Below are 27211 nucleotides of genomic sequence, written 5' to 3'. Positions count from 1 at the left end.
GTTTCAAGGTCTTCAGGTTCTCACTTTTTCTAAAATTAATAATATATTTCCTGACATGTATCTTGGTGGATATAATTTGATATTTAATCAACAAATTGGAGCTAATTCATCATTCATTCCCAAGCATCTGTTTAATAATAACAGTGCAAAAATAATATTTATATATTACTTTAATTACTTTTATATGGTAGGCACTGGTCTGAAAGCTTCATATATTTTACTCATCTAATTAATAATAAAGTTAACATAAAATAATTAAAGCTTAGGATATTTGAAACTGAGAGTGGTTATCATTGTTTCCATGATATTAGATATTTATAGGATACTTTGTTTTAGTATCTGTATTACATTCACAGGGGGCTTTACCATGTAAGTATTTTTTTCTTATAGAAGTTGTTGTAATTCTAAGCAAAGATGAAAAATTCAGAATCATAGGCCAAAAGGATTTTGACATGTTGTAAAATTATATCCTGCATTACTGATAACCCAGAGAGGTTCAATAAAAGGTTATAACCAGTTTGAGACTGAGCAATAAAATGAATTGGAGTTGAGGGGACAGCAGAAAATGAGGGGATGACACAAAACAAGCTGACCTTTTCTGGTCACAACTGTGGGTTGCAGGCTGACATTTATGGTCACCTAAATCTTTTGAGATTGTTCCTGTTGATATTACAGTAAAAGTAATAACTGCATCTCAGATTTAAATTTGCCTTATGACATGGGAATATACATTTGTTCAGAATGGGACCAGCATGTAATGGCCCATGGTAGCTGACTAGGAGAGGATGATAGGCTGTTTTCATTACTGCCAGGTTATTAGCTTGCAAGTTTTAAGTTGTACCCAAAAGAAACACATTATCTTTTCACCTATATCATATATTTTTGTGCAGGCTGCTTGTATATGTGGCATAGTAGGCTTTCCTTCTGAGCGGGAAGGGCTGAATATCCAGGCTGGAGACCAAAGACGGAGAAGGAATACCTCTCACTTCTCAGTTTTCTGTTCCCTCTCCCCTAATCCTTTCTTCTTCTTCTTCTCTCCCTCTAGTAATCTGCTAATATAGTATGGCCAAGGCACCCTGGCCTTGCTCAAAAAGGAAAAAAATAAATGCCTTACATGCCTGATAGTTGTCAAGCTATGGTCCTTGTTCTTAAGCAATTTATAATTTGATAAGGCAGACAGATAAGCTGAGAGATAATTTCAATATATTGTGAATGCTATAGTAGAGGGATATAAACATCTTTCAGTCTTATCAGAATTTGTATAGAAAGTGTAATTAGTGAATTCTATACTTTCTGGTACTTTTGATATTTTATTTAAATATAGTTTTGTATTGTTATTTTAATATACTTTTTTCTGCCTTTTTTCTTTTGATTCATAGATCTTATTCCTACTTTATTGAAGTGTCAATGGATGAACTTGACTGGATCAGAGTGATAGATCATTCACAATATTTGTGTCGTTCTTGGCAAAAATTGTATTTTCCAGCCCGTGTCTGCAGGTTAGTTCTCATGGTTAATAAATGATTTTGATTTTGACTTAATGAGATTTGGAATTTAGGGAGATTGTATTTTTCTGTCTTGTGGAAGGAGTTTTCAGGCTATCAACTACCAAACACGGTCTGAAGTAGGGTCTTACTGTGTTGCTTAGGGTCTCACTATGTTGTTGAGGCTGGCTGTGAACCTGTGTGATACCTCCTGACTCAGCCTCCCAGGTACTGGGATTATAAATGTGTACCACCATGCCTGGGAATTAAGGTGTTTTTGAATATTGGCCATTTTTTAAAAGCCCATTTTTGTCTTCTGTATATTTTTCTACTGGTAGATTTTTTTTTTTTTTTTTTTTTTTTTGTGGGTCTGGGGATGGATCCCAGGGGCATTCTATCTTTGAGCTACACCCCCTGCCCTACTTTTTATTCTTTATTTTGAAACTGGGTCTCACTGAGTTGCAGAGCCTCACTAAGTAGCTGAGGCTGTCTACGAACCGCGATCCTCCGGGTCTCAGCCTCCCGAATGCTGGGATTACAAGCGTGTGCCACCACGCCTGGCTTGGTAGATTCTTTTTTGGCTTGGAGCACTATATGTTGATAGATTGATGTGTGTGTGTGTGTGTGTGTGTGTGTGTGTGTGTGTGTGTGTGTGTTTATAGAAATATATACTGATATTAGTCAGGCATAGTGGCGCAGGCTTGTAATCCCAGTACTTGGGAGGTTTAAGACAGGATCACAGGTTCTTGGCCAGCCCCACATACTTAGTGAAACCCTGTTTTAAATAAAAGGCCTGAGAGTGTAGCATGGAGGTAGAATGCCCCTAGGTTCAATCTCCAGTACCGAAAACACACACACACACACACACACACACACACACACACACACACACACAATCTTTTTGCCAAAAATGTATTCTGTAATTTATTAATTTTTAGTGTTATATTTGTACTTTTTGCCATATAGAATTTTACTTTTTAAAAAATGTAGGCAAGCTGGTCGTGGTGGTGCACGCTTGTAATCCCCGTGCTTGGGAGACAGAAACAGGAGGATCTCACAGGTTTGAAGCCAGCTGCACTGGCTTAAGAGACCCTGTTTCTAAAATTAAATAGGTCTGGGAGTGTAGCTCCGAGGTAGAAGGGCTTCCAGGAACCCCAGTACCACCAAAAAAAAAAAAAAAAAAAAAAAAGTGTTAACTCATTTCAGTATTAAAGAATGCTGTATTTTTTATGTATTTTTTCTTCTACTTAAAATTTTTTATAATCTATTCAGTTCAGCTAGAGTGTTTTTTAAATATATTTTAAGGTAGGGCTATTCAGTTGACAGATCATTTATTTAATAGTGACTTTGTTCCACACTACTCTGAATGGCCATGTTTATCTTGTACTAAATTCTAGTGTATACCTTACTTTGTTTCATTGATTTCTTTGACCTTTGCTGAATGTTTTAATTATTGTAGTTTCCCTTTCCTCCCTTCCTCTCATTTTTTAGAATGAGAAATTATAATGTGTCAGAAAAAAGGTCATTAGAGAGCATCTACCAGCATGTCTTCTAGTCTTCGGGGGTCACAATAGAAGCCACAAAAGATGATAAACATCTCACTAGAATGATTGCAACAGGAAATTTAGATATATTTCACCAGCTAAAGAAATAGATTTCTCTTCATTTATTCATTTGTTTATTTTCTTCATCACTTACTCATTCAACAAATAAGCACCTAACTTTTGAGCTACATATAGTGTTTGATGCTGAGGCTACAACATTGAATAAACTGCCAGGGTTTCAACTCTCATAGAATTTGGAAGGACCAGATACAAAAAATTATAAAAACATATCAGATTATTTTTTTCAGAAAGGCATAAACATTTTATTTTATACTCATTATATTTTATTTATTTTGACTGTGCATATTTCTTAATAAACATTTATTGGTGCATTCTAATTATATATCATAGTGAGATTCAGTGTGATACAGCATACTTGCACATAGCATTTGGTATGATTACCCTGGCTCCCCCACCCCTCCCCATGTATGTTAGTAAGATCAGTAGTGATACTTTCATATAGTGATACTTTGAAGGTAGCATTGTTTTAACTGTTTCCTTCATCAAGCCTTTTTATCATTCCTACCTTCTTTCCCCAGTCCTCTTTCATGATTCTGCTGGTCTCTTTCTTCATTTGTCTGAAGTGCCATTTGTTTTCTATTTTTTTTCTAGGTTCCACATATGCGAGACAGCATATAACCCTTGACTTTCTGATCTCACTTAGCATTATATGCTCTAGTTTCATTCATTTTCCTGCAAATGACATAAATTGTTTATTCCACTGTACATATTCTTTTATTTTTATTTTTATATTTTTTGTGGTACTGGGGATTGAAACTAGGGTCATTCTACCTCTGAGATACACACCCAGTCCTATTTATTTATTTATTTATTTATTTATTTATTTATTTATTTATTTATTTACTTGTGATAATGGGGGTGGAACCCAGGGGCTTTTCCACCTCCGAGATGTACTCCCAGACCTATTTTATACTTTTTTTTGGATAGAGGGTCTCACTACATTGCTGAGAGGCTCACTAAGTAGTTGAGGCTGACTTTGAACCTGTACGATCTTCCTATCTCAGCCTCCCAAGCTCTAGGATTACAAGTGTGCACCACCACGCCTGGGTGTTACTCTTTATTTTGAAACAGGGTCTCACTGTGTTGTGGAGTGCCTCACTAAGTAGCTGAGGCTGGTTGTGAACATGTAATCCTCCTGTCTCAGCCTCCTAAGTACTAAGATTACAAGTGTAATCCACCACACCCAGGTTCCAGAGTGTGTGTGTGTGTGTGTGTGTGTGTGTGTGTGTGTGCGTGCGCACGCGCACGCCATTTTCTGCTGCAGGTGGCACAATACCTTCATTGTAAGTTACACTACAGAGCTCTAGTAAAATAAAACAAAACAGCATGGTATTGGCACAAAACAGACACAAATCATTGGAATAGAATAGATGATATAGAGGCAAATCCTCACATTTATTTAAAAATTTTTTTTTATTTTTGTTTTTGTGTTACGGGGATGGAACCCAGAGGCTTTCTACCTCCAGGCTATACTCCCAGACCTATTTTATATTTTATTTGGAAACAGGGTCTCATTAAGTTTCTAAGAGCTTCATTAAGTACCGAAGCTGGTTTTGTCTTTTTGTTTTTGTTTTTTGTTTTTTGTTTTTTTTGGTAGTACTTGGGGTTCCTGGAAACCCTTTTACCTCCGGGCTACACTCCCAGACCTATTTTTATACTTTTTTATTTGGAAACAGGGTCTCTTAAACCAGAGAGGCTGGCTTTGAACCAGTGCGATCCTCCTGTCTATGCCTCCCAAGCGTGGAGATTACAAGCGTGCACCACCACGCCCAACTTGTTTTTGTGTTTTTTTAATTTTGGGTCTGGGGATGGAACCCAGGGGCATTTGACCTCTGAGCTGTACCACTTGCCCTATTTTTTTTAAAAAAAAAACTTTTATTGGTGCATTGTAATCATTTCATCACATTGGAATACAAGACTTGAGAGGATATACAAGCACATATCATCCAGTTAGCCCTCATCCAATCCCCATCCCATTCCCTCCCCCTCCCTCGATCCCATGCTTGATTGGTGATTATCTTTTATACATCTGTTTACGTACCTCATGAGTTTTAAAGAGGTTCCATCCTCCCCCATCCCATCCCCTCTGATTGGTCACCTTAATTGCTTCTCTATAGGGCCCTTTCTACAGCTACATCCTTTTGCCCCTTTCCTCTTAGTTTTTGCTAATTAGGGGAAGCATATGGTTTTTATTTTCTGTGATATTTCTCTGTGCATGCTGCATTGCAAGTTCCGATTCCATTCTTGATGGCCCCAGTAGTGGCTTAGCCACCCCGAGGACTCTGATCCCGACTTCGCTGGCTCCAGCACCGGCCTTGCCTCATGGGAGGCCCCAATCCTGGCCTCGCTGGCCCCCACACCGGCCTAACTCCTCGGCAGGCTCTTATCCTGGCCACGGAGGCCCCAGCACCAGCCTTGCTTCATGTCAGGCTCTGATTCCAGCCTCGCTGGCCCCAGCACCATCCTAACCCCTTGGCAGGCTCCGATCCCGGCCTCGGAGGCCCCAGCACCGGCCTTGCCTCATGGCAGGCTCCGATCCTGGCTTCGCTGGCCCTGGAACCAGCCTAACCCATCGGCAGGCTCCAATCACGGTCTTGGAAGCCTCAGTAGCAGCCTTGCCTCACGGTAGGCTCCAATCCTGGCCTCGCTGGCCCTGGCACCGGCCTAATTCATCAGCAGGCTCCGATCCCGGCCTTGGAGGCCCCAGCACCTGCCTTGCCTCGTGGCGGGCTCCGATCCCGGCCTTGGTGGCCCCAGCACCGTCCTAACCCCTTGGCAGGCCCTGATCCCGGACTTGGAGGCCCCAGCACCGGCCTTGCCTCATGGCAGGCTCCGATCCCAGCCTCTCTGGCCCCAGCACCATCCTAAACCCTTGGCAGGCTCCGATCCCGTCCTCGGAGGCCCCAGCACTGGCCAAACCCCTCGGCAGGCTCCGATCCCAGCCTCGGAGGCCCCAGCACCGGCCTTGCCTCATGGCAGGCTCTGATCCTGGCTTCGCTGGCCCTGGAACCAGCCTAACCCATCGGCAGGCTCTGATCCTGGCCTCCCTGGCCCCAGCACTGCCCTGCCCTATTTTTTATTCTTTATTTTGAAACCGGGTCTCACTGAGTTGCAGAGGGCCTCACTAAGTAGCTGAGACTGTCCTCGAACAGCGATCCTCCGGTCTCAGCCCCCCGAATGCTGGGATTACAAGCATGCGCCACCATGCCCAGCTTCCGAGGCTGGTTTTGAACCTGTATTATCCTCCTGTCTCAGCTTTCCAAGTACTGGGATTACAAGCGTCTGCCACCATGCTTGGCTAAATCCTCACATTTATAACCAGTTGATTTTTTTGACAAAGAAGCCAAAACATATGTTGGAGAAAAGATAGCTTTTTCAACAAATGATGCTAGGGAAATTGGATATCCACATGTAGAAGAATGAAATTAGGCCCCTATGTTTCACCTAGAGTCAACTCAAGGTGGATTAAAGACCTAGCAGTGAGACCAGAGACTTTGTAATTACTAGACAAAAACATTGGACCAGTAGAAACTTTCTCAATAAGATCCTCAGAGTTCAGAAACTAAAACTGAGAATCAATAAATGGGATAGAACCAATTTGAAAAAGCTTCTGCATAGCAAAAATAACAAGAGTCTGTAGGTAGCCTACATAATAGGAAATCTTTGTCAGCCTCTCCTATGATTGAGGACTAATGTCTAGAATATACAAAGAACTTAAAAAACCTAACACCAAAACACTCAAGTAACCCAATTAAAGAACGGGCAGTTAACTGGAAGAAATACTCCTCAAAAGAAAAAATACACTGGGCGTGGTGGTGCATGCTTGTAATCCCCGCACTTGGGAGGCAGAGACATGAGGATCACGCAGGTTCGAAGCCAGCCTTGCTGGCTTAAGAAACCCTGTTTCTAAATAAAAGTATAAATAGGTCTGGGAGTGTAGACTGGCGGTAGAAGGGTTTCCAGTACCACCCCCCCCCAAAAAAAAAAAAAAAGAGAGAGAGAGGGAGAGAGAAAAGAAAAAATACAAATGGCCAATATGAGAAAATGTTCAACATCATTAGTAATCAGAGAAATGCAAATCAGAACTAAAAAAACTACCCCGAGATTCCATCTAATTCTAGTTAGAATGGCAATCATCAAGAATGCAAACAATAATAAATGCTGGTGAAGAATGTGGGAAAATAGGAACTGTTTTACATTGTTGGTAGGAGTGTGTAAATTAGTACAGCTACTGTAGAGATCAATATGGAGGTTCCTCAGAAAACTAGGAATAGAATCACTGTATAAGTCGGCTATACTATTCCTTGCTCTATTTCTAAAATAATTAAAGCCACAATGTTAGAGTGGTATATGCATACTCATCATAACCAAATATGGAAACAACCTAGGTGTTCATGAGCAGATCAGTGGAGAAATTGTGGTATATCTAATGCACATCAGGCAATTATAAGTGCTATAAAGATGACACCGTGATAGTGACTGGGGTCAGGGAAAACCAGAGAGGGGAGGTAGGTGTTGTAATCCAAGATGAAGGAAGTGACATTTTCTGGTTATTGTTTTAGACATTGAGGGTTTCTTTGGTGTATATACTGAATGATATTCAGTATAGTTGGTCTACTTGTAGGAGGCCTCATTAGACAAATACTGAAACCCTACTGGATTTTGGTATAAGATACTTTAATCTGTTTTATTGCTACCATACATTCCAGGTCCCCCTCATCCCTGCTGTCATTAGATGCAGCATAATTTTTCTACCCACTCATTCTCATTAGATTATAGAACCTACATTGTGCTATAGATCTAGGAGACATGAGACAAATTAGAAAATAAGCACTGCTATTTATGGAAGCATTCTCTCCTTCCATATTTAAACAGGGTATGAAAGCATGCATCTTCTTTCTTTCCTCTTTTGTTCTTCCCTTACCCCCTAATGGGTCTTGATATATTTATTTACTTTTAAAGGCACATACTTTTACATTATTCAGTGGTTCATAGGGAGGCTTTAGAGTCCTAGCAAGAATTATGCTGAGCCTTTACTTTATGTGTTTGGAGAATTTCATGATTCAAGAAATGCCTTAGTCAGATGGAAAAGAAGTGGGGATAGTTTCACTTAAAAATAATTGTTTTATTTCATGCCTAGTTTGAATTGTTCCTCTACTACAATTTGTATGTCATAATTGAACTAACATAAAACAACCCTGTATACAAAGGAAAATTTTCTTCTAAGAATGACCAATTTACATGATGTATATTAACAAACATATCAAAGTCAGTCACTAAGCCAAACATGAGAAGGACGGGGGTGGGAGGAAATGGGGCGGTAATTGGTTAAGGGCTAATTGGGTGATGTGTACATGTGTGCCTATACCATCTTGTACTCCACTAAGATGTATGACTACAATGCACCATTAAAAAATAAAAAAAAGAGAATGCATAGCAAAATGTAGCCACATGGTGTCACTAAATTATAACAATTTTACTTAGAGCCACAGAGATTTTGAAGTTACTTTTTATAAAACCAGATTTAAATATAAATTGTGAAGTCTGTGGTTTGTGAAATAACATGTGAAACCATTTTGTACTATTTAAATCTTTCTACTGATGTGGAGTTTAATTGTGCCCAGGTCTGTAGATGTTCATTCAGGTGCTGGCTAGCTCTTGGGTCATCATCTGCAAAGCATAGGAGATATGTGGGCTTCTCTAGTATAGTTATTCAGTATTATATAAATAAAGTTAAAAAAAATCTGCTTTTGAAATTTTAAAATAAATAGAGTGTCTTAAAGGAGCTAGATGCACTAAATAATTATGAGGAATCAGAAAACAGGAAAAAGGGAATGAGGATAAAGAGAGACCGGTGTTATAGGACTTCAGGGACGAATAGGAAGAGGGTAGCCTAGCACTTACGTAGCATTTGCTATACGCCAGACATATAGCATTACCTTATGTGAGCCTCACAGTATCCTTATGAGAGAAAAAAACACTGCCTTAATTATGCAAATGAAGAAACTGAGCCTTAGAGAAGCCAACTTATAACCAAATCTTCCTGACTTTATAGTCTTACACTGCTGCTGCTGTGTGTGAGGTAAGGAAATGGCTCTGCTCGGCTGGGGATGTAGCTTCAAGATAAGAGCCTTTGTGTGTGCAAGGCCCTGGGTTCAATCCTTAGCACCAAATAAATGTGGATGGATGGATGGATGGATGGATGGATGGATGGATGGATGGATGGACAAATCAATGAAGGAGGGAGGGAGAAATTGGTCTTTTTAGAGTAGTAGGAGATAGAGAGCTGGAAGAAAATCTTGTTGCATCTCTAGGAGGAATCATTTCTGGGAATACTGTAAGAGAGGGTCCACTGTGACCAAACTCTGGTAGTGCTGGTTATAACCACTCAGACTACAAGCACACATATACTAATAATGATGATGAACAGTTGGGGAAGTTTTCTTGTTTCACAAATGCCCCAAAGGGAGTGTGGCAGTCCTTTATCTAGGCAGGTTTTGCCAGTTTGTCAATAGACCTTTGAATTTTCCTGCCCCTTAGTACCCCTTGAGATCATTTTAGACTTTATTATAGAGAAAACTTAGTGTTCTTAATCCTGGTTTGTTTTGCTTCAGTTGTGTTTAGAAGCAAATTCTTTGTATTATGAAATTTCTCTTTACAAGATCCCTTCATGTCTTGAATTGCTTGTTGAGAAATTATTTATTTTTACCAAGAAACCTCTCATGGGGAGGGTGAAAGCCCACTACAAAAATGAAACAAACAGAAAACTCACTGTGCTTTATATTCAGTGAGACCTTTGAGAAATGGCTGTTTGTGCATAAGTTATTCAGTTGAAACCATTTTTTTTTGTTTTGTTTGAAGTATAATAACAAGTTGAGCTCCTTTTGTGTGTAGTGGGGTATTGGAACATGAGAAAATAGAATAGGATTGTCCTTTTCCTTATGCATTTTGTCTTATAATTTTAAGATACAAATTAGTATCTTAATAAGCTTGTAGTATGAGATGATATTAAAGCCACTAATAACCTGTTATTATTCCCACAAATAACTGTTTTCTGATTTTCATTCTGCAAGATTAAGAACTATATTTAGTTCTTCTACCAGTTGCTTCCCAAGCAGTTTGATCCAGGATTAAGTTCAGAGAGCACCTCTCTAGTGACACATCAAACTTTTTTTTTCTTATGCTTTTCCCCCTCAATATCATTTTATTATTGATAAGATTTATTTATTCAGACATTTCCTGGCAGACATTTATTTATTGAATAGTTACATACTGCAGGCACCTACTTTAGGTGTCAGGGTACAGTTGCTGCTCTCAAGAATTTCATGGTATAGTGGGGATGTCTACTTTCTAAAAGTTGATAAACTGTGATAGGTACAATTATAAAGAGATGGATAGGGTTCCTGGACCTTGATATATATTTCTTTGGTAGTAGTTGCTCATCAGATATCTTGTTGAATCTCTGTAGCCTTCTAACATATCTGAATATAGTTTACATGGGTAATAACTTTTCTAGAACAAAATTCTTTTAACACTATTTTTCCAGTGTTAGAAGGAGATACTAGGAAACAAGATTTTGTAATATTTCACTGCACAGAAATACATTTAAAGAGAACTGTGCATACGAGTCCCTTGGTTAATAATACCATCAGTGCTTTTTTCCATGCCCATTATACATGGTACAAGACCCCTAGATCAGGGTGATCTCTGTGGATACAAGGTTAGCTCAGGGGAGAGTGGACTAGCAGTAAAACCAGATTGCTTGTCAACTGCCAGAAATTCTGGGCATAGAGCCAGGCCTGATTCACCTTCTAAAAATTCATCTCCCAGTATGAAAATAGAGGCCTCGATCCCTGAAAGAAGTGGTGGTGACATGAGCACTTGACTTCCTTCAGAATGTTTCTTCAGAATGAACACTTCAGAATGTTCTGCTGAAACCAGGGAAGGTGGGGGAAGGTGGTCAGTGGAGACTGATGACTTCATTTTTGAGCTGTAATACTTTCTTTAGCAGCCTTACATAATTATGTTTCAAATTTTAATTGCACAAGTTAATAATTGTATTTTCAAATAATGTGAGTTATACATATGAATATGTGCTGCCTATTAGAAAGCTATAGGTTTAATTTTTAATAGTCATAGAAATTCTGTGTACATTATAAAGCTATTAGGATGTAACAGCTGTTTTAGTTCATTTCACCCTGCAAAAGAAATGTGATGCAGACTAAAATGATCAGTAATTATATATTTTGAAAACTAAACCTCCAGTTATAGAAAGAGCTGATATACACATTAGATACTGATAAAACTACAGTATTCTGTGAGTTTCAAAGTTAGTGTTATCTCTGGTCTAAGACTATGAAAGTGAATCAGTGCCAAAACACATTTTTCTTCCTTTGAAATCCTCTTTTGCAGTGCCTATTGTAATTTTGGGGTTGCAAATAAATAGCAATGAAAAACTGCTTGGTATTTTCCTAAATAAGAAGGAAATTAGAAGGGCTGTTAGAGGGAGCAGGATGTAGAGGGTTTTATTTTATATCTGTTGATCAGTGCCTACCATCTGCCTTCCATTTAATGTTGTAGAAGCATGCATGCATTTCCTTGTCTGAACAGATGATGTGCATAGTTTGTTGAGTTGTGTGTGTATTCTGGATGTGTGTGTGTGTGTATATATATATATATACCTACAGTCCTTAAAATCACACTTGAAGTGCAGAACGGATAATGAGTCTCCATTTTGGGCTAATTTGCATATTAAGTTTTTGTACACTAAACAAAAGACTACAATGACACTGATTTTTTTTTTCTACATTAGAATCAGTACTAACCAGCTGTCAGCAAATATTTTGATTAAACATTTTTCTTTACTGGGGGACTTGGGGCACGTTTTTGGTATAAACATATTGTTCTCTGATTTCAAGAGACACATTTTTAGTGTGATTTCATGGATACATCACACCTGGGTAAGCTGTCAAACACAGAAACAGTTTTCTTTGTAAACTTTCTTTTTACCACTGATTTCTCTGGAGCAAAAATATGCTTAAGAACATTATTCCAGCTCGGATATTTGCTTGTAATAAAGTAGTAAATGTTTAAGCCTGCTTTAAGTGAATTAAAAACTTGAAGATATGAATTCACAAAGTAGATTTTTTCATCAGATTTTTAAAGATTTAATTGTCTTTAATACATTTAATAGGTAACTACAGAAAATTTAAATATTTTGACATATATTCACTATATCTTGTATATTCTAGTTTATTTTATAAGTATATATAAACATGCTGCTTGCAAAAAGGGTAGTTAGGTAATAAATGTTTGCTTGCTTTGTTTGTTTGTTTCTTTTTCTTTCTTTTCTGTGGTGCTGGTGATTGAACCCGGGGGCATTCCACCTCTGAGCTATACTCCCCCAGCCCTATTTTATTTCTATTTTGAAAAAGGGTCTAGCTAGGCTGATGAGAGTATCCCTACTTGCCTATCCTGTCCTTAGACCTATGATCCTCTTGTCTCAGTCTCTCAAGTACTAGGATTATAGGTCTGCGTCACCATGCCTGGCTAGTACATGCTATTTTGAAACTTTGCATATACTTATATTTATTGTGGCTGCCATTCTATGTTAGTACAATAAATCTATCTTTTAAACAATAGGATGGTATTATAAATGTGCTGTTGTTTACCCAACCATCCACCTATTGAGGAATTTTTAGGATTTTTTCATGTTTGCTATTGTAGAACAATGTAGTCTTTGACCACCTATCTTATTGTTTGTAAGCAAGCAAAGTCAGAAGGATTATAATAATATTAAAATGTTAAACAGTGGGCTCATTCCTGTAATCCCAACTACTCAGGGGACTCAGGCAGGAAGACTGCAAGTTCCAGGTCAGCATGCAATAACCTAGCAAGAACTTGTTTCAAAATTAAAAAACAAAAAGGACTGGGGGTATATCTCAGGGGTAGAAAACCCCTGGGTTCAATCCCAAGTATTGAGAAAAAAAAGGGGGGTGGGTGGAAACATATTACTGCCTTCCAAAATCATTAAATCCAAAAGCCTTATTAATGCCTTCCAAAAGCATTGTGCCAGTACATTTCTACTGGTGTAGAGTAGTACCTATCTCACCACATTCTTACCAACAATGGGTATTAATCTTTTTTAATCTTTGTAAAACTGATAGCAAATCAGGGTCTCTTATTTCCTGGTGGGTGAAAACGTAGGAGATTGGTTGGGAGACTTCTGTTGTAGTGCAGAAGAGGCATGGTGGTTGCTTATATAAAGATGATAGCAGTGGAGTTAGAAAATAAGTGGATTTGGGATGTGTTCTTCAGTTTATGAAACTTCTTTTTTTTTGCAGATCTAGGGATGGAACATAGGGGCATTTGACCTCCAAGCTATACCCCCTGCTCTATTTTTTTTAAATTCTTTTTTAAAAAATTTTGAATTTATTGGGGTCCTCACTAAGTAGCTGAGGTGGTTCATGAACCGTGATCCTCCGGTCTTAGCTTCCTGAGTGCTGGATTACAAGCGTGCGCTACCACGCCCAACTCAGTTTATGAAACTTCTAAGGAGTATTGCTAGACATACAGGCTCAGAATTAAAAGAAAAGAAAAGGGAAAAAGAAATCTGGAAACTAGAACTTAAGAGTTGTCTTAGAGGGTGATTCTTGTAGCCATGAGAGTAAAGAGGAAGAAGAAACAAGGAGTCAGACTTGAGTCTGAGGTGCTCTTAAATGTGGTCCAGTAGAAAAAATGTCAAAGTAAACGAGGAAGGAACATCCAGCAAGAGAAAGGCAAGCAGGACAGCATGGTATCAAGAAGGAAAAACAGGCCCGTGATGCCAGATGTTGCTGAAAATCAAGTAGGTAAGGGATTGAAAATGTTCACTGGCCCAGACAACACAGAGTGTGCTCTTCACTTGAGCAGTCGCCTTTTCTCTGATACAGTAGGGTTGGAAGTCAGATTAGAGTGGGGAAAAGAAGTAAATGTATATTTTGTAATAAAATTTAACATGCATGTATACATTGATCTAGCAATCCTCTGTTGGTAAAAATCCATTAAGGGAAAATATGTATGTGAGAATGCTTACTGCAGCATTATTTATAGCATCAAAAACTGATAACTACTGAAATGCCCATCAGTAAGGTAATTAATTAAAATAATTATATCCATGTGAAATTCTAGAGGGATGTCCATAAAAATTTCTAGTGAACAATATAGTAGTACTAATTATGATACTTTTGTCAATAAATATCCTTATAATGAGTATGTAAATGTCTGCATAAATTTATACAAGCATAGAGAATGGTGTAAAGGCTGCGCACTAAACTTTAATATTGAAAACTTAAGGAAATAAGGATGGATTAAGCAAAGGAGGAAAGATAGTATTAGAGTTTTGTTTGTTTTTTGTTATACTTGTTATAACATGATTTTTTTTTTAACTTAAAAGAATTGAATTTTAGGGCGTCTTTTTTTTTTTTGTTGTTGGTCTTTTTGGAATAGAGGATTAAACCCAGAGCCCCACACCTGCCACTGAGCTACATCCTGGCCCCAAAGAGTTGAATTTTAAAAATGTTCTCGAAGGCTAGGAAATAAAAAAAGAAAATATCAATAACCTTTTGAGAAACTTTGCTGTGAATGTGAATAATGATGAAAGGATAGAAGCTAGAAACGTCTGTGTTTGTAAAAACTAGAGGTACTATGTTCTAATGCTAATTAAAAGGATCCAGGATAGTGCATGCCAGTAATCCTAGTACTTGGGAGGCCGAAAGAGGTGGATCACAGGTTCAAGGCCAGCTTGGGCAACTTAGTGTTGAGACCTTGTTTCAAAATAAGTAAATAAATAAAATAAAAAGAACTGAGAATGCAGCTCAGTGGTATAATACCCCTGGGTTCAATCCCCCCAGAACCACCACCACCACCAAAAGCAAAACCAACAAACAAACAGGATCCAGGAGGGAGAGGTCAAAGAGACAGAAAGACAGCCATTGGAATAAGAGACACCTTCATCTTTTGGAACAGAAAGAGAGGACAAATATGATTACAGATTACAAGGGTCTATGAGATGGCTTCTGTTTTCTTTAAGACATATGAAATAGCCATCAGTTGAGAGTGACAGAGATTGTAGGTCAGAGTAGAGTGGAGAACGGATTGGAGGTTAGGGTAATGTGGAGAAAGTACTGGAGGGTTAGGATAGAGAAAGAATTGGAGGTTAGGATAGAGTGGAGATCCTGGATCCTATTTGATTGTTGTTGCAGATAGTGGAGAGTGAGTTTCCTAGGGAAACTCTAGAATGCCAAGCAGGGTTGGCTGTCCATGTGAGATTGGTAAGCATAGATTTATTGTGATCGCATTTGCCTTGTGTGAGTTTCTCCAGTAAAATCCAGCTGTTCCAGTTATTGTTCAAAGAAGTAGGTGCTGTGGATCAGCTGGGGTTAGAGTTAGACTAGTCCAGTGTAATAGAAGGTAGAAAATGCAAAAAAGTGTAGAGTATCTCAGAGACTCAAAAAGCAAACTCTAGAAATAATTGCTGCTTGCTGGGGCTGTAATTCTAACCCAAGGTCCTTATTCTTGCCTTCTGATTTTGTTGTTTCTGTTGGCACACCATTGCCTGTGCTGCCACTACCAGTGTCAATTGCACAGGAAGAACAGCTCTGTTGACAATTGCTGTTATGAACAAGGCATTTTTTTTGTAGCTATTGAAAACAAAGATCTTGAGAGTTACCTTTAAGTGTATAACTCATATATTTGCCCAAAATCTGGAAAGGATCCAGCCTAAGAAAGAGTAGCAGGTTTAATTGAAACTGAATACATGTCCCATATGATGCTCATTGCCTTTGTTCATATTATACCTGGAAGGATGATAGGCATATAAGCTTTTTAATTTTTTGATTTATTGAGAGATTATCTTGAACATTGTCATTGAACAGTGCTCATTATTTGACTATTATATCATTGATATCAGTGTGTCATTTATGTTCTTACCTAGAGAAAACATGGCAAGTAGATATGGCATTTTTGGACCAGACCTTCAGGATATATTTTATTGCTGTCATATGTGTTTTAAAATAAACCCTACAGAATCTGGGTCTGAAGGAGTCTGACTCAAATCTTGACTGTTGGAGGTTTGGGGCTTGTTTTTTTTTTTTTTTTTTTTTTTTTTTACTACAAATTGTTGATATCTTAGTTTTGAAATTTCATTATCTGTGGGATATAGATGCCTATAGCAATAGGTAATTTTATATGTGATTATTTTAAGTTCTTAAAATTACTCTTGATGGTAGGTTTTATTTTCATTTTTCACAGCCTGGAGGTAGGTATTATTGTCCGACTATTTGTGTCTTTCACAAATGAAGAAACTGAGGCGTGGAGAACATAATGAACTTAGAACCACACAGAACACACAGCTGGGATTGAAGCTCAACTGCCTGGCTCTAAAGATCTTTTTCAGAAACATACAGTGCTATCTTTTTCATCTCTGTTTATCATCCTGTGGCATTATCTTTGTTTTTTTGTGAGGCTTCAAAGATAAAATTGTTTTATTCTGGACTTGAGGATTCTGAAGTAATAACTTTTATTGTAGAATTATTAAATCCCTTTTCTTTCTCCTTTCCAAATGTTTACCCACCTTATAGAAAAGGTAATATCCATGTGCTGTTTTTTTTTTTTTTTTTTTTTTTTTGTGGTACTGGGGTTCCTGGAAACCCTTCTGCCTCTGGGCTACACTCCCAGACACCTATGTTTTATATTTTTATTTGGAAACAGGGTTTCTTAAGCCAGCGAGGCTGGCTTTGAAACTGCCATCCTCCTGTCTCCGCCTCCCAAGCGTGGGGATTACAAGTGTGCACCACCATGCCCGGCTCTTTTAAATTTTCTAAAAGCATTTCAGTAGGTCTGAATTCTGGCAGTTGTCAGATAAACATTTGGATACTTAATAAGTCAGGATTCAAATTTTGCTGATAGGGTAAATGATACCAGATTAAAATAGTTTCCCTTATCAAAGAGTGAGATACATCCTAGGGATTATTTATTTACTCTACTTTTACTATGATAACAAGAAATATACACCGGCAATATTGAAATATAGAATTGAAACGGGGTTTCTTGAGAAGAAACATGGCATTTGCCGGGCGTGGTGGCGCACGCTTGTAATCCCCGCGCTTGGGAGGCGGAGACAGGAGGATCATGCAGGTTCGAAGCCAGCCGCGCACGCTGGCTTAGGAGACCCTGTTTCCAAATAAAAATGTAAAAATAGGTCTGGGAGTGTAGCCCGGAGGTAGAAGGGCTTCCAGGAACCCCAGTACCACCACCAAAAAAAAAAAAAAAAAAAAAAAGAAACATGACATTTTCTTACCAGATTCTTGTCTGTGGTGAGTGAAGAATGACACCCGCAGAGGGCAGGGAGGGGAGTAAGATGTTTACTGGAAACGGCAGGGAATAGGGAAAAGTGGCAGAACACCCCTAAGGGCTGTTGGGACTCTGATGCCCAGCATCTGCCTTCAGGACAATACTTGAGGGTAGCCCAAGCCAAATGCCTTCAGTTGCAAGCTGCTTTCTCCCAAAGTTCACGTGATCTGCCAGAAAAGAATAGGGAAAGTGGCAGGACACCCCTAAGGGCTGTTGGGACTCTGATGATGCCCAGCAGCTGCCTTCAGGTCACTACCCAAGTGTAGCCCAAGCCAAATGCCTTCAGTTGCAAGCTGCTTTCTCCCAAAGTCCGTGCGATCTGCCAGAAAAGAAGTGCAGGTCACCACTAGGGACCCTGGTTGGCCTTGATGTCCAGTGGAGGCCTTCAGGTCGCTACCCGAGTGTAGCCCGGGCCAAGTGCCTTCAGTTGCACCCTGCCTTCTCTCAAAGCCAACGCGACCTGCGAGAGAGAGAAAAGCTCCCCAATGGGGTTAGTTCCCAGAGTGGGTTGGTCTTGGTGACTGGTCTAGGGGTTTATATATCTCTGCATGTCTTCTGTTACTTGGAGTCTGGGAGGCAGTTCTTAAAATTTGCATAGGGTATTTGCATGTCCTTTGAGGGTCTCCTTTCAGTAGAGGTGTCAGGCTTGCTCCAGGGATGTCTCCTGGGTTTGTTGATTAGTAAACAAATGGTTTTGTGAAGCTTTGGTCATTCTTATCTCTGAACCTTGGAAGAGCTGGTCTCTTTTTAGGAGCCTTGGAAGTTAATTAGTATTCTTCGCCCCTCAGGAAATTAAGTTTTTCTACCGAGGCCTCTTCCCTAACTTCCTACTTCCTTTCTACCTCCTCAGAATGTTGGGGTGTGTTTCTAAACTCCTGGGAAACTTTTCTGGTTTAAAAAGAGCATTTGTGTGATATCTGTGACATTTCATATATTGGTACCCTTGTTATCTGAATATTCATTGTCTCATGCCTTGCAGTCTCCAAGGTTACATAGGGAGGCAGAAGTCATCAAAATATAAAAATGTTCACTAATGAACTGTCCATGTGTAAAATTAATTCTCATTTGAACATTTATCCTTGATGAATATTATCCCTTCCCATCTTGTTACTAATAGCATTTCACTGATTGTTGGGAAGTTATAAAAATCAGTGTACTCAATTGCAAAATCAAATGGTGGATTTTGCAAAAATCCAGGAAATAAAGAATTCATGAAATCAAGAAAAGTGGGACTGTAGAACTGTGAGGTTCATGTGCAAAACTAATGGCAAATGAAATTCTGGCAGCGTTAGACCAGTGAACAACCGAAAAAGAGAATTCCCCAAAACGATGGCATGGTGGGCAGTTTGAGAGAAGGATCTACTAAAAAAAGGACTGTTGGTGTCCAGGTATTTTTAAAGGAATATCCTTCACTGTAATTATATTAGAAAGTTGGGAAATCTTAGAAAAAATTATACTGAAATGTTTCTAATGATTACTCATTATTACTATTTTGGTTTGCGCGTAGTTGTATTTGTTACATAGAAGATAAAGTACATGTTCATTTCAAATTTTGATTCAGTTAACTTAATTCTCCACATTCACTGTGAAGTTTTGGTCCCTATTTTAAGTGGCTTTACTTTAAATGTCCATTTTCAGATAAGTATTGGCCTGGAATAATGAGAACTTCCAGTAATAGGTTAGGTACTTGTCTTTATATATTTATATGTCTTTTCTCTCCAGTTTTGCTGATAATGAACAGCAGCAACAAACAATGGCCCAGTTTAGAGGTCGGGGTGACTCATCCTAAGTAAAATGATCTTTAAACCAGTGAGGCAAAGAAACAGAACCTTGAGGAACATAGTCTCTTCCAGAAGACTGGCTGACCAGCAGATTGTATTTTTATCTTGGAGAAAGGATTTTAGGTTACTCATTAAATGAAAAGGCATTATCTAAATAAAGGTTCCCAGTTTGGGGTTGTTTGAGGGGAATATAGCAGCATTGTTTTTGAAGTTTTTGTTTCTATTTGGTATCATTTTCCATAGCTTTGATGTTATTTAGACTCCAAGATGAATAGTTTTGGATATGCCTAATCCATTTGAATAGAAAAACGTGTTTGTAACTTTATCAGGCCTTAATTTGGCCCACTAGTAGATTTGGCAGGCTCACCTGCAACAGCAAGAGTGGAGCTTAATGCACCCTGCTGGCTGCTTTCACTACAGCCAAGATTCTGGGAGCCCATTATTCCTGGAGAATAATTTAATAAATAAAAATCATTAATAAATTAAAAATATTTTTTAAGTCTTAAAAGTCTGGGTTGTATTGATGTTGGAGAATTTAGTGTTTGAAGGGGTTGAAATGTGTGTAAGGAACATGCAGTGGTTGAAACTGTAAATGCATAGTTAATTATGTGACAACTTTCAATAGTATGCAAGACATATTTTTAAAAAATCAGATTGTGTTGTGTGTGTATGTGTGTGTGAGTACACACATGGAAGTAAGTGAATACCTTAAAGCCATTCTCCAAGTAGAGCTAATTTGGTAGGACTCACATTTACATTCATGGCTTCCCTTGAACGTAGGCCAGAATATTCATCTGTGCTATTTAAGTGGCAGTACATTACTTAAGTGTTTGATTTAAAGTACTTGGCATTTCAGTTTATTTGTCTTTAGTTGGAAAAGTTCATCCTTCTAAAAAGAGTAAAATTAGTCATTGTGTTGTTTGTTCTACTTGATCTAGGGACAAAACTCTCACTGGACTTGTGGCGCTTTCTATAGCACCGGTGTGACAGACACATCATGAATCTCTTAATAGTTGTGAGATTGCTTTTCACTGAAAAGTATGACGTGCGAATGACTCCTTTGCTTACATTTTATGGCAAATCATGTAGCTCTTATATCATGCTAACCATAAATCTTTGTTCAAGGATTTTACTCTGAGATTAACTTTCTTAGAAACTGAAAAAGTTCAATACCACATGTTTTCTTTTATTAGTTTGATCACTGTTACGGTTTGAAATGGTAGGGTTCTTTTTCTTATTCAACTGAGGTTGGTTGAATAGAAAAATTAATGGGCAGCTCAGTGCAGCTTTAACAAATCTTTATTACAAAATTAGTAGGAAATAGATCAGTAGGAAATAGAGAAGAGAGAAAAGTAGCATGCTGACCTGCATGCTGGGGAGACCAAAAATGGAACTCCTGGCCCCTTTTAGATTTTGTATTGGTATCTGTCCCATCAGTGTTACCAAGGCAATGGGCTAGTTACTTTTTCCTTAGCCAGGTGGTGCCTCTTTGTCTCTGGACAGTACACTTACCAAGTGCAAGGGTCAAGAATCTACCTGGCCCTCGGGTCTATTGTATTGGGCAGTATTAGTTGCTCATCAACTAGGGTGCTTTGAAGCCACACAGAAAGTTTACCTTTCCTATGCTCTAGCTAGATCCCAGAGGAGAGGAGGTAAACAGAGGCACCGGTTGCCTCTGTTGTAATTTTAGGGCTAATGGCTTCAGTTGACTCTAAGGTTTTTACTATAGATTAATGATTAGGATGAAAGGCAAAGACAGAGAGGAACTCAGCATTATAATCGCTTCCTGCCTGAATGCTTGCACAGCACCTAAGCTCTGACTAGATTTTACATTTTGGAAATTATCAAAGCAGTTTTTCAATACCAGTACATTAATACATTTTGATGCCTCTTCCCAATACTGGTATAATCAAGAATATATTTTCATTGAAATATACCATTTATTTGTTATAAGAAAAATTACATATTGGTATGTATCATTTATTTTTCTCCATTGTAACCTTCATTTATGTAGCTAAAAAGCATAAATACTTTATATAAAGTTATTTAGAAAATTTAAAAATGTATGTATTGAAGCAAGAAGCTCCTTAAGGACAGGCATGTCACATTATTTTAAAATTTTATAAAATTTGTTGAAGACATCTGTAATGATGGTTGCTTTACGTTATATTGGAAAACTGCAAAAATGTTTTATCTCGTTGGTATTGTATTTAGCTAATGCTATGAATAAGAGACACACAGCTTTTAGAACATTTAAGGAAAACTTTCAGTTTACCCTCTCACATTGGTATGGAGGAGGGTAAATATTGAAAGGGAATTATCAAGGAGGGCAGGGGGTGAGAGAGTGAGAAGCCAAGGTGTTTTGAGAGTGTCTTCTGTGCAACACTGCCATCTATATTTCTGCCTTCTATTCTTCCTTCTTTTAGTGCCCACTATTGCCGTTTGCTGCTTCTCCAGGATTGTGCCTTAGATTAGCCAAATTCTCTATTCATTAGGCAGAGCAGTTCTGCTATCTCTATTTCTCAGCTCAAATAAAATTTTTATAAAAACCTACATGGTACTGCCAGAATTTTACCTGATCAGGGGAACTATCCTAAACCACATATTCATTCATTCATTCATTCATTCATTCATTCATTCAACAAACATTTACTTGACACATATTCTCCACAATTTGTCTTCCACAGGCTTGGGATATGGCCCTTGAGGAATTTAGAGAGTCCAGTGGCGTTTACGTGTCCAGAACTCAAATACCCTGAAAAGTGAAGAACAGCCAGTTAACCACTCTTGCGAAGACATTTGGGCTTAGAAAAGCGAAAAATTCTTTTGTAACACATGAAATAGTTTTATGTGTACCATAGATGCAACCAAAATGAAGCAAAGGTGTGACTTGCACCCTAAACAGATCCTTGTCATTTATTTTGTTGTGAAAATAAAAATTTAAAATTTGCATATAGATCTGGGCATGGTAGTACACACATGTATTCCCAGTATATGGGAGGCTGAGACAGGAGGATCACAGGTTTGATTGTAGTCTCAGCAACTTAGTGAGACTCTGTCTCAAAATAAAAAATAAAAAAAATATGGCTTGGGGTATAACTTGGAGGTGCAGTGCCCCTGAGTTCAATCCCCAGTACCAAAAAATATTGTATATGGTTTAATTTTCCATATTGTCTAATCAACAACATTAAATACCAAGCAAAAATCCTTTCCCTTTATATATAATTAATTAATTAATTTACTAAGTTGCTTGAGAAACTTGCTAAATTTCTGAGGCTGTTTTTGAACCTGGGATATTCCTGTTTCAGCCACCAGGCCTGGCTCAGAATAATCGTAATTTGTAGATGGTAATTATAAAGGTGACATCTTACTAAAGAACATGAAGATTAGAAAACAAGCCAATGTAGCAGAGAGTGTTCCTGGCTGAGGGAGTAGCAGCTAGCCCTGAACACAGAGACATGCTTACTCTGCTTTTGGAATAGAAAGATAGCCATGAGGGCTGGAGAAGAAAGTTAGTGTAAGACAGGGTCAGGCAGGAAGGGGGGCTAGATTGCCTAGATTTTGGGTGAGTGAGGAGGGGAGCCAGTGAAGGGCGCTAAGCAGGGAATCCTGTGAGCTTTCTAACTATCTAATGGAGCATAGACTAGGGAGGAGCAAGGATTGACCATTCTAACAATAATTTAGACAAAAGGTGGTGGTAGCTTGGGTGAAGGTAGAAGCAGGGAAGGTAGAAAATAATGCTTTATATTTTGAAATTAGAGCCAGTGTTCTTACCTGATAGCTTTGCTGTTTGGTAAGAAAGGAAGAAAGTAATGAAGGAACACACCAAGGTTTTTGGCTTGAACAACTGAAAAGATGGAAGTGCTGTAGACTGAGATAAAGGCACTGAAGGGTAAGTCGAAGTGGTTTATTTTGAACATTTTTTTTTTTTGAAGATCTAAAGTTTATTAGAAAGATAGAAATACAGAGGATAGGTACAGCTCCATACTAGACTGGCATGGAGGAATGACTCGAATGAGTACACCCTATTTTGAACATTTTAAGTTTTAGATGACTTTTCGATATCCTGGTAGAGATATCGAAGAGACAGTTGGATGTGTATTTGAAATCCAAGGGAGAAAGAAGTCTGAGCTGAATACATGAATGTCGACGTGATCAGCATGTGATCCTTCTGAGAGCCTCGAGACTGGATGAGCACTGGTGTAAGAGGTGGAGGACAGGGGGAAGACTCAGCACCCATGACTGAGAAGGGTACTGGTGAGGCAGGGGCAAAGTGGCTTATTGGGAGCCAAGGAGGGAAATGTTTTCATAGGATGAAGTGGTCCATTGATTGGACTGCCAGGAGGTGTAAGATGAGAACTCAGGACTGACTGTTAGGTTTAGTGATAGGATATCCTGAATACTCTTGAGAAGCAGTTATAGAGGGGAGGTGAAAGAAAAGTCTGATTGGGGGAGGTGCAAAGGAAGGGAGACATTGGGACCAGCATGTGAAGACAACTATTTGCAGCAGGGCAGTGGTGCCCCATTTGCTGAGGCTTAGCTTCATATTCACTTCCAGTATCAACTTCCCCTGGGAAAATTCATTTTGTAGAAGCCTAGTAATTACCATTAAGATTTCTTTTCCTTTCCTGACAGCAATCATTTTGCATTGTTTTCCTGCCTTTACTCTGACAGAACCCAAGTTAGGACCTGTTGAAATCTTCTTTTTTTCTGATTCTCAAATAGGATGCAAAAATACTAAGCCAAGCTTTTTGGCATCCAAGACTTCCAGAGTAGGTTATCAGAGCTCTCAGTTTAGAGACGTGGCATTTCATAAGACCATGGGCAATGCCATATGAACAAAGAGGGTTAGCAAATATTGAGTGTTCCTTCTGTGCCAGCACCACATTGGTGTTTTATCTCCATTATCCATTTCACCATAATAGCTGCTTGAGGTGATAGAGCTTTATAAAGAGAAAAACAGTAGAGAGCTGAGATTTATGACAACTCTTGGCATCATGCTTTATCTTACCAACTTTGATAGTTCGTTGGAATGCCCAGGGATGTTTTATGACTGTTGCTGAATTTATGGAACTGAGCTTCAACAGGAGTCAGATTGTAGCTTACTTTTAAAAAAATATTATGAACTTTTGGTAAAGAAACTAGGCTTCACTTTCTTAAAATGAGACACTAGCTTATGGGAAAAACACTCCAATCCAATGAAAACCTTCTCCAGAGATCTTAAATCCTTAGAATTTACAAGTCCCCTTTACCCATGGGTTCTGTTTCCCTTTCTGATGTTATTGATTTTCATGGTGCCTGTTCTATAATATCTGCCTGGCTGTATCCACTTTCTTATGGATTTATTGCTCATCTTTTTACCCTGTTCTCCTTAGAGGAGTATGATGTCAAACTTATATTCTTCCCATCAAGTTATAACAATTTAAAGGTAAATTGTGCTTCTGACCTAAACATGTTGACAATGACCCTTAACACTATTTGAATTATAGTGTGATTTTCAGCTAAACATCATAGTTCATTGTTTTATTTTTATGTATTGACCTCACTTTACTTATTTACATATCTCTAGGGAGAGATAAATGCCTGAATTGGGCAAAAAAGAAATTCTGCTTTGAAATTGCTCTTTTTTTTTTTTAAGGTGGCATCTAGGAGTGTGCTATTTAAAAATTTTGAAATTTGTAACCATATTTTCATTTTAAAAGAAGTGGAAAAATGTCTTTAAAAATGTGTTGGCAAAAATCTGAAAAGAAAGCTCTAAAAAAAGGATGTTAGCCTGACAAGAGAATAGGAAGAAATGATTACTGATGATTTCAATTTCCAGTAAATTACAAAGCATGCGCAATAAGCTTCGAAGGGAGATGATTCCCATGGCGTACTTCATGCTGCCTTGACAGGTAAGTGTGTAAATGAAAGGGAAATGAATTGTTTCAGCCTGGAAAATCTATGCCATTTTGGCAGAGTGAAAATGAGTAAAATTGAAATAATTCTATCACTCCTTACTGAAAATAAAACACATATATTTTTTATGTGTTTCTGGGGAGTAGTACATTTGTAGATTTGCTACAGAGATATAATTTTGAATCAGATAAATAAATATAAAATAAGGGTATAATGTCTTATATAATTCTGTAAAATTTGAAATTTTGAAATTTTTTTGATAGGAATTAAAAAAACAATTTTCTCATAATGGGAAAGAAACTTCATTCATGTATTTATTTACCACATATTTATTGAAAGCCTATAGTGTTCCAGACAATTTTAATAAGACAGAAAATTGTCTTCCATTTAGGAGCTTATATTCTAGAGGAGGAGACAGATAAACATAATCACATAGATAATTTTATCTTTTCCCTTACTATGAGGTAAGTTTTATGCAGAAGTTTGGTATTCTTTGAGAGGTACTCCCTGAAGAAAGGTTGTCTAAGCGGAGAACTGAGGAAGGCAGGTAACCAGGTGAGGGGGAGGGGAAAAATTGAGGGTAAAGGGGGGCCTGTACAGAGCTCTTGAGAGGAGGAGAGTGCCATGGCATGAAGAACTGAGAGGAGCAGTGAGCTGGCAGCACGGATGGAGCAGTGCGCCAGGATGAGAGGTGCAGAATGGGGCTGGTGAGGGGCAGAGTGGGGGGTAGATCCCTCACGGCCTGGTAGGTTGTGTTGTGGATTTTGAACTTTATTCTGAAACAAGGAATAGCTGTTAAAGTATTTTTAGTCTTAATATTGAAACACGGTCTCACTAACTTGCAGAAGGCCTCACCAAATAGCTGAGGCTGTCTGCAAACTGTGATCTTCCTGTCTCAGCCTCCCAAATGCTGGGATTACAAGCCTGTGCCACCACACTAGACTGGTAGCCTGGTATTTTTTATTTATTTTTATTTATTTTTTATTTTTGGTGGTACTAGGGGTGGAACCTAGAGGCTTTCTACCTCCGGGCTATACTCCCAGACCTATTTTATATTTTATTTGGAAACAGGGTCTCACTAATTTGCTGAGAGCCTCACTAAGTAGTTGAGGCTGGGTTCGAACCTGTGTGATCCTCCTGTCTCAGCCTCCCAAGCGCAGGGATTACAAGCGTGAGTCACCACGCCCAGCCTTAGCCTGGTATTTTTAAAAGATAAGAGGAAAAGATCTTGATGTCTAATCTCTCTAAAGAAGATAACCAACAAATACATGGAAAGATGCTCAATATCATTAGTCAGCAGAAAAATACAAATAAATGACATACGAAAAACCACTTCACACTTATTATTATGATGGCTATTATTAAAAAGAAAATAAAAAACATAAAATAACAAGTGTTGGTAAGGATGTGGAGAAATAAGGACCCTTTAAGCTTTGCCAGTTAGAATGTAAAATGGTGCAACTGCTTTTTGTTCCTAAGAAAGTTAAGCATAGAATTGCCTTACAATCCAGCAGTTTGACTTCTCTAAGACTACATCTAAAGAAGTGGTGGTGCATGCTTGTAATCCCAGCATTCGGGAGGCTGAGACAGGAAGATCGTGGTTCGCGGACAGCCTCAGCTACTTAGCAAGGGCCTCTGCAACTTAGTGAGACCCTGTTTTAAAATAAAGAATAAAAAGTAGGGCAGGGGGTGTAGCTCAGAGGTCGAATATTGTTTCTCTGGGTCTTCTTATAGTTGATTTCTAGTTTCATTCCATTATGGTCTGAAATGACACAGGGAAGTATGTAACGTTTTTTGAATTTGCTAGTGCTCATTTTGTGTTCTAGGATGTGATCTATTTTGGAGAAGGTTCCGTGAGCAGCTGAGAAAAATGTAAACTCCGCTGTAGTTGGGTGAAATATTCTATATGTGTCTAACAGGTCCATTTGATTAATGGTGTTCTTTAGTTCTGAGGCATCTTTACTGACTTTTTGTCTGGAAGATCAGTCTAATGTTGTGAGAGGTGTGTTGAAGTCTCCTAGTATTATTGTAT

The 27211-nt window shown here is 38.4% G+C and overlaps 1 protein-coding gene across 1 annotated transcript in view; it reads left to right on the top strand.

Moving 5' to 3' along the window:
- BTBD9 (BTB domain containing 9) overlaps positions 1–27211 on the top strand; it is a gene marked incomplete at both ends in the record, with an annotated part of 383151 nt that overhangs the window by 22986 nt on the left and 332954 nt on the right. Inside the window, one exon of the mRNA XM_080710958.1 lies at positions 1380–1499. Within this exon, the coding sequence (XP_080567084.1) occupies positions 1380–1499 (120 nt within the window). The remainder of the gene's footprint in view (positions 1–1379; positions 1500–27211) is intronic.

The sequence above is a fragment of the Muscardinus avellanarius genome, assembly GCF_963383645.1.
Source record: "Muscardinus avellanarius genome assembly, chromosome: 14".
Lineage (NCBI taxonomy): Eukaryota > Metazoa > Chordata > Mammalia > Rodentia > Gliridae > Muscardinus > Muscardinus avellanarius.
This window is presented reverse-complemented; position numbering and strand designations above follow the sequence as displayed.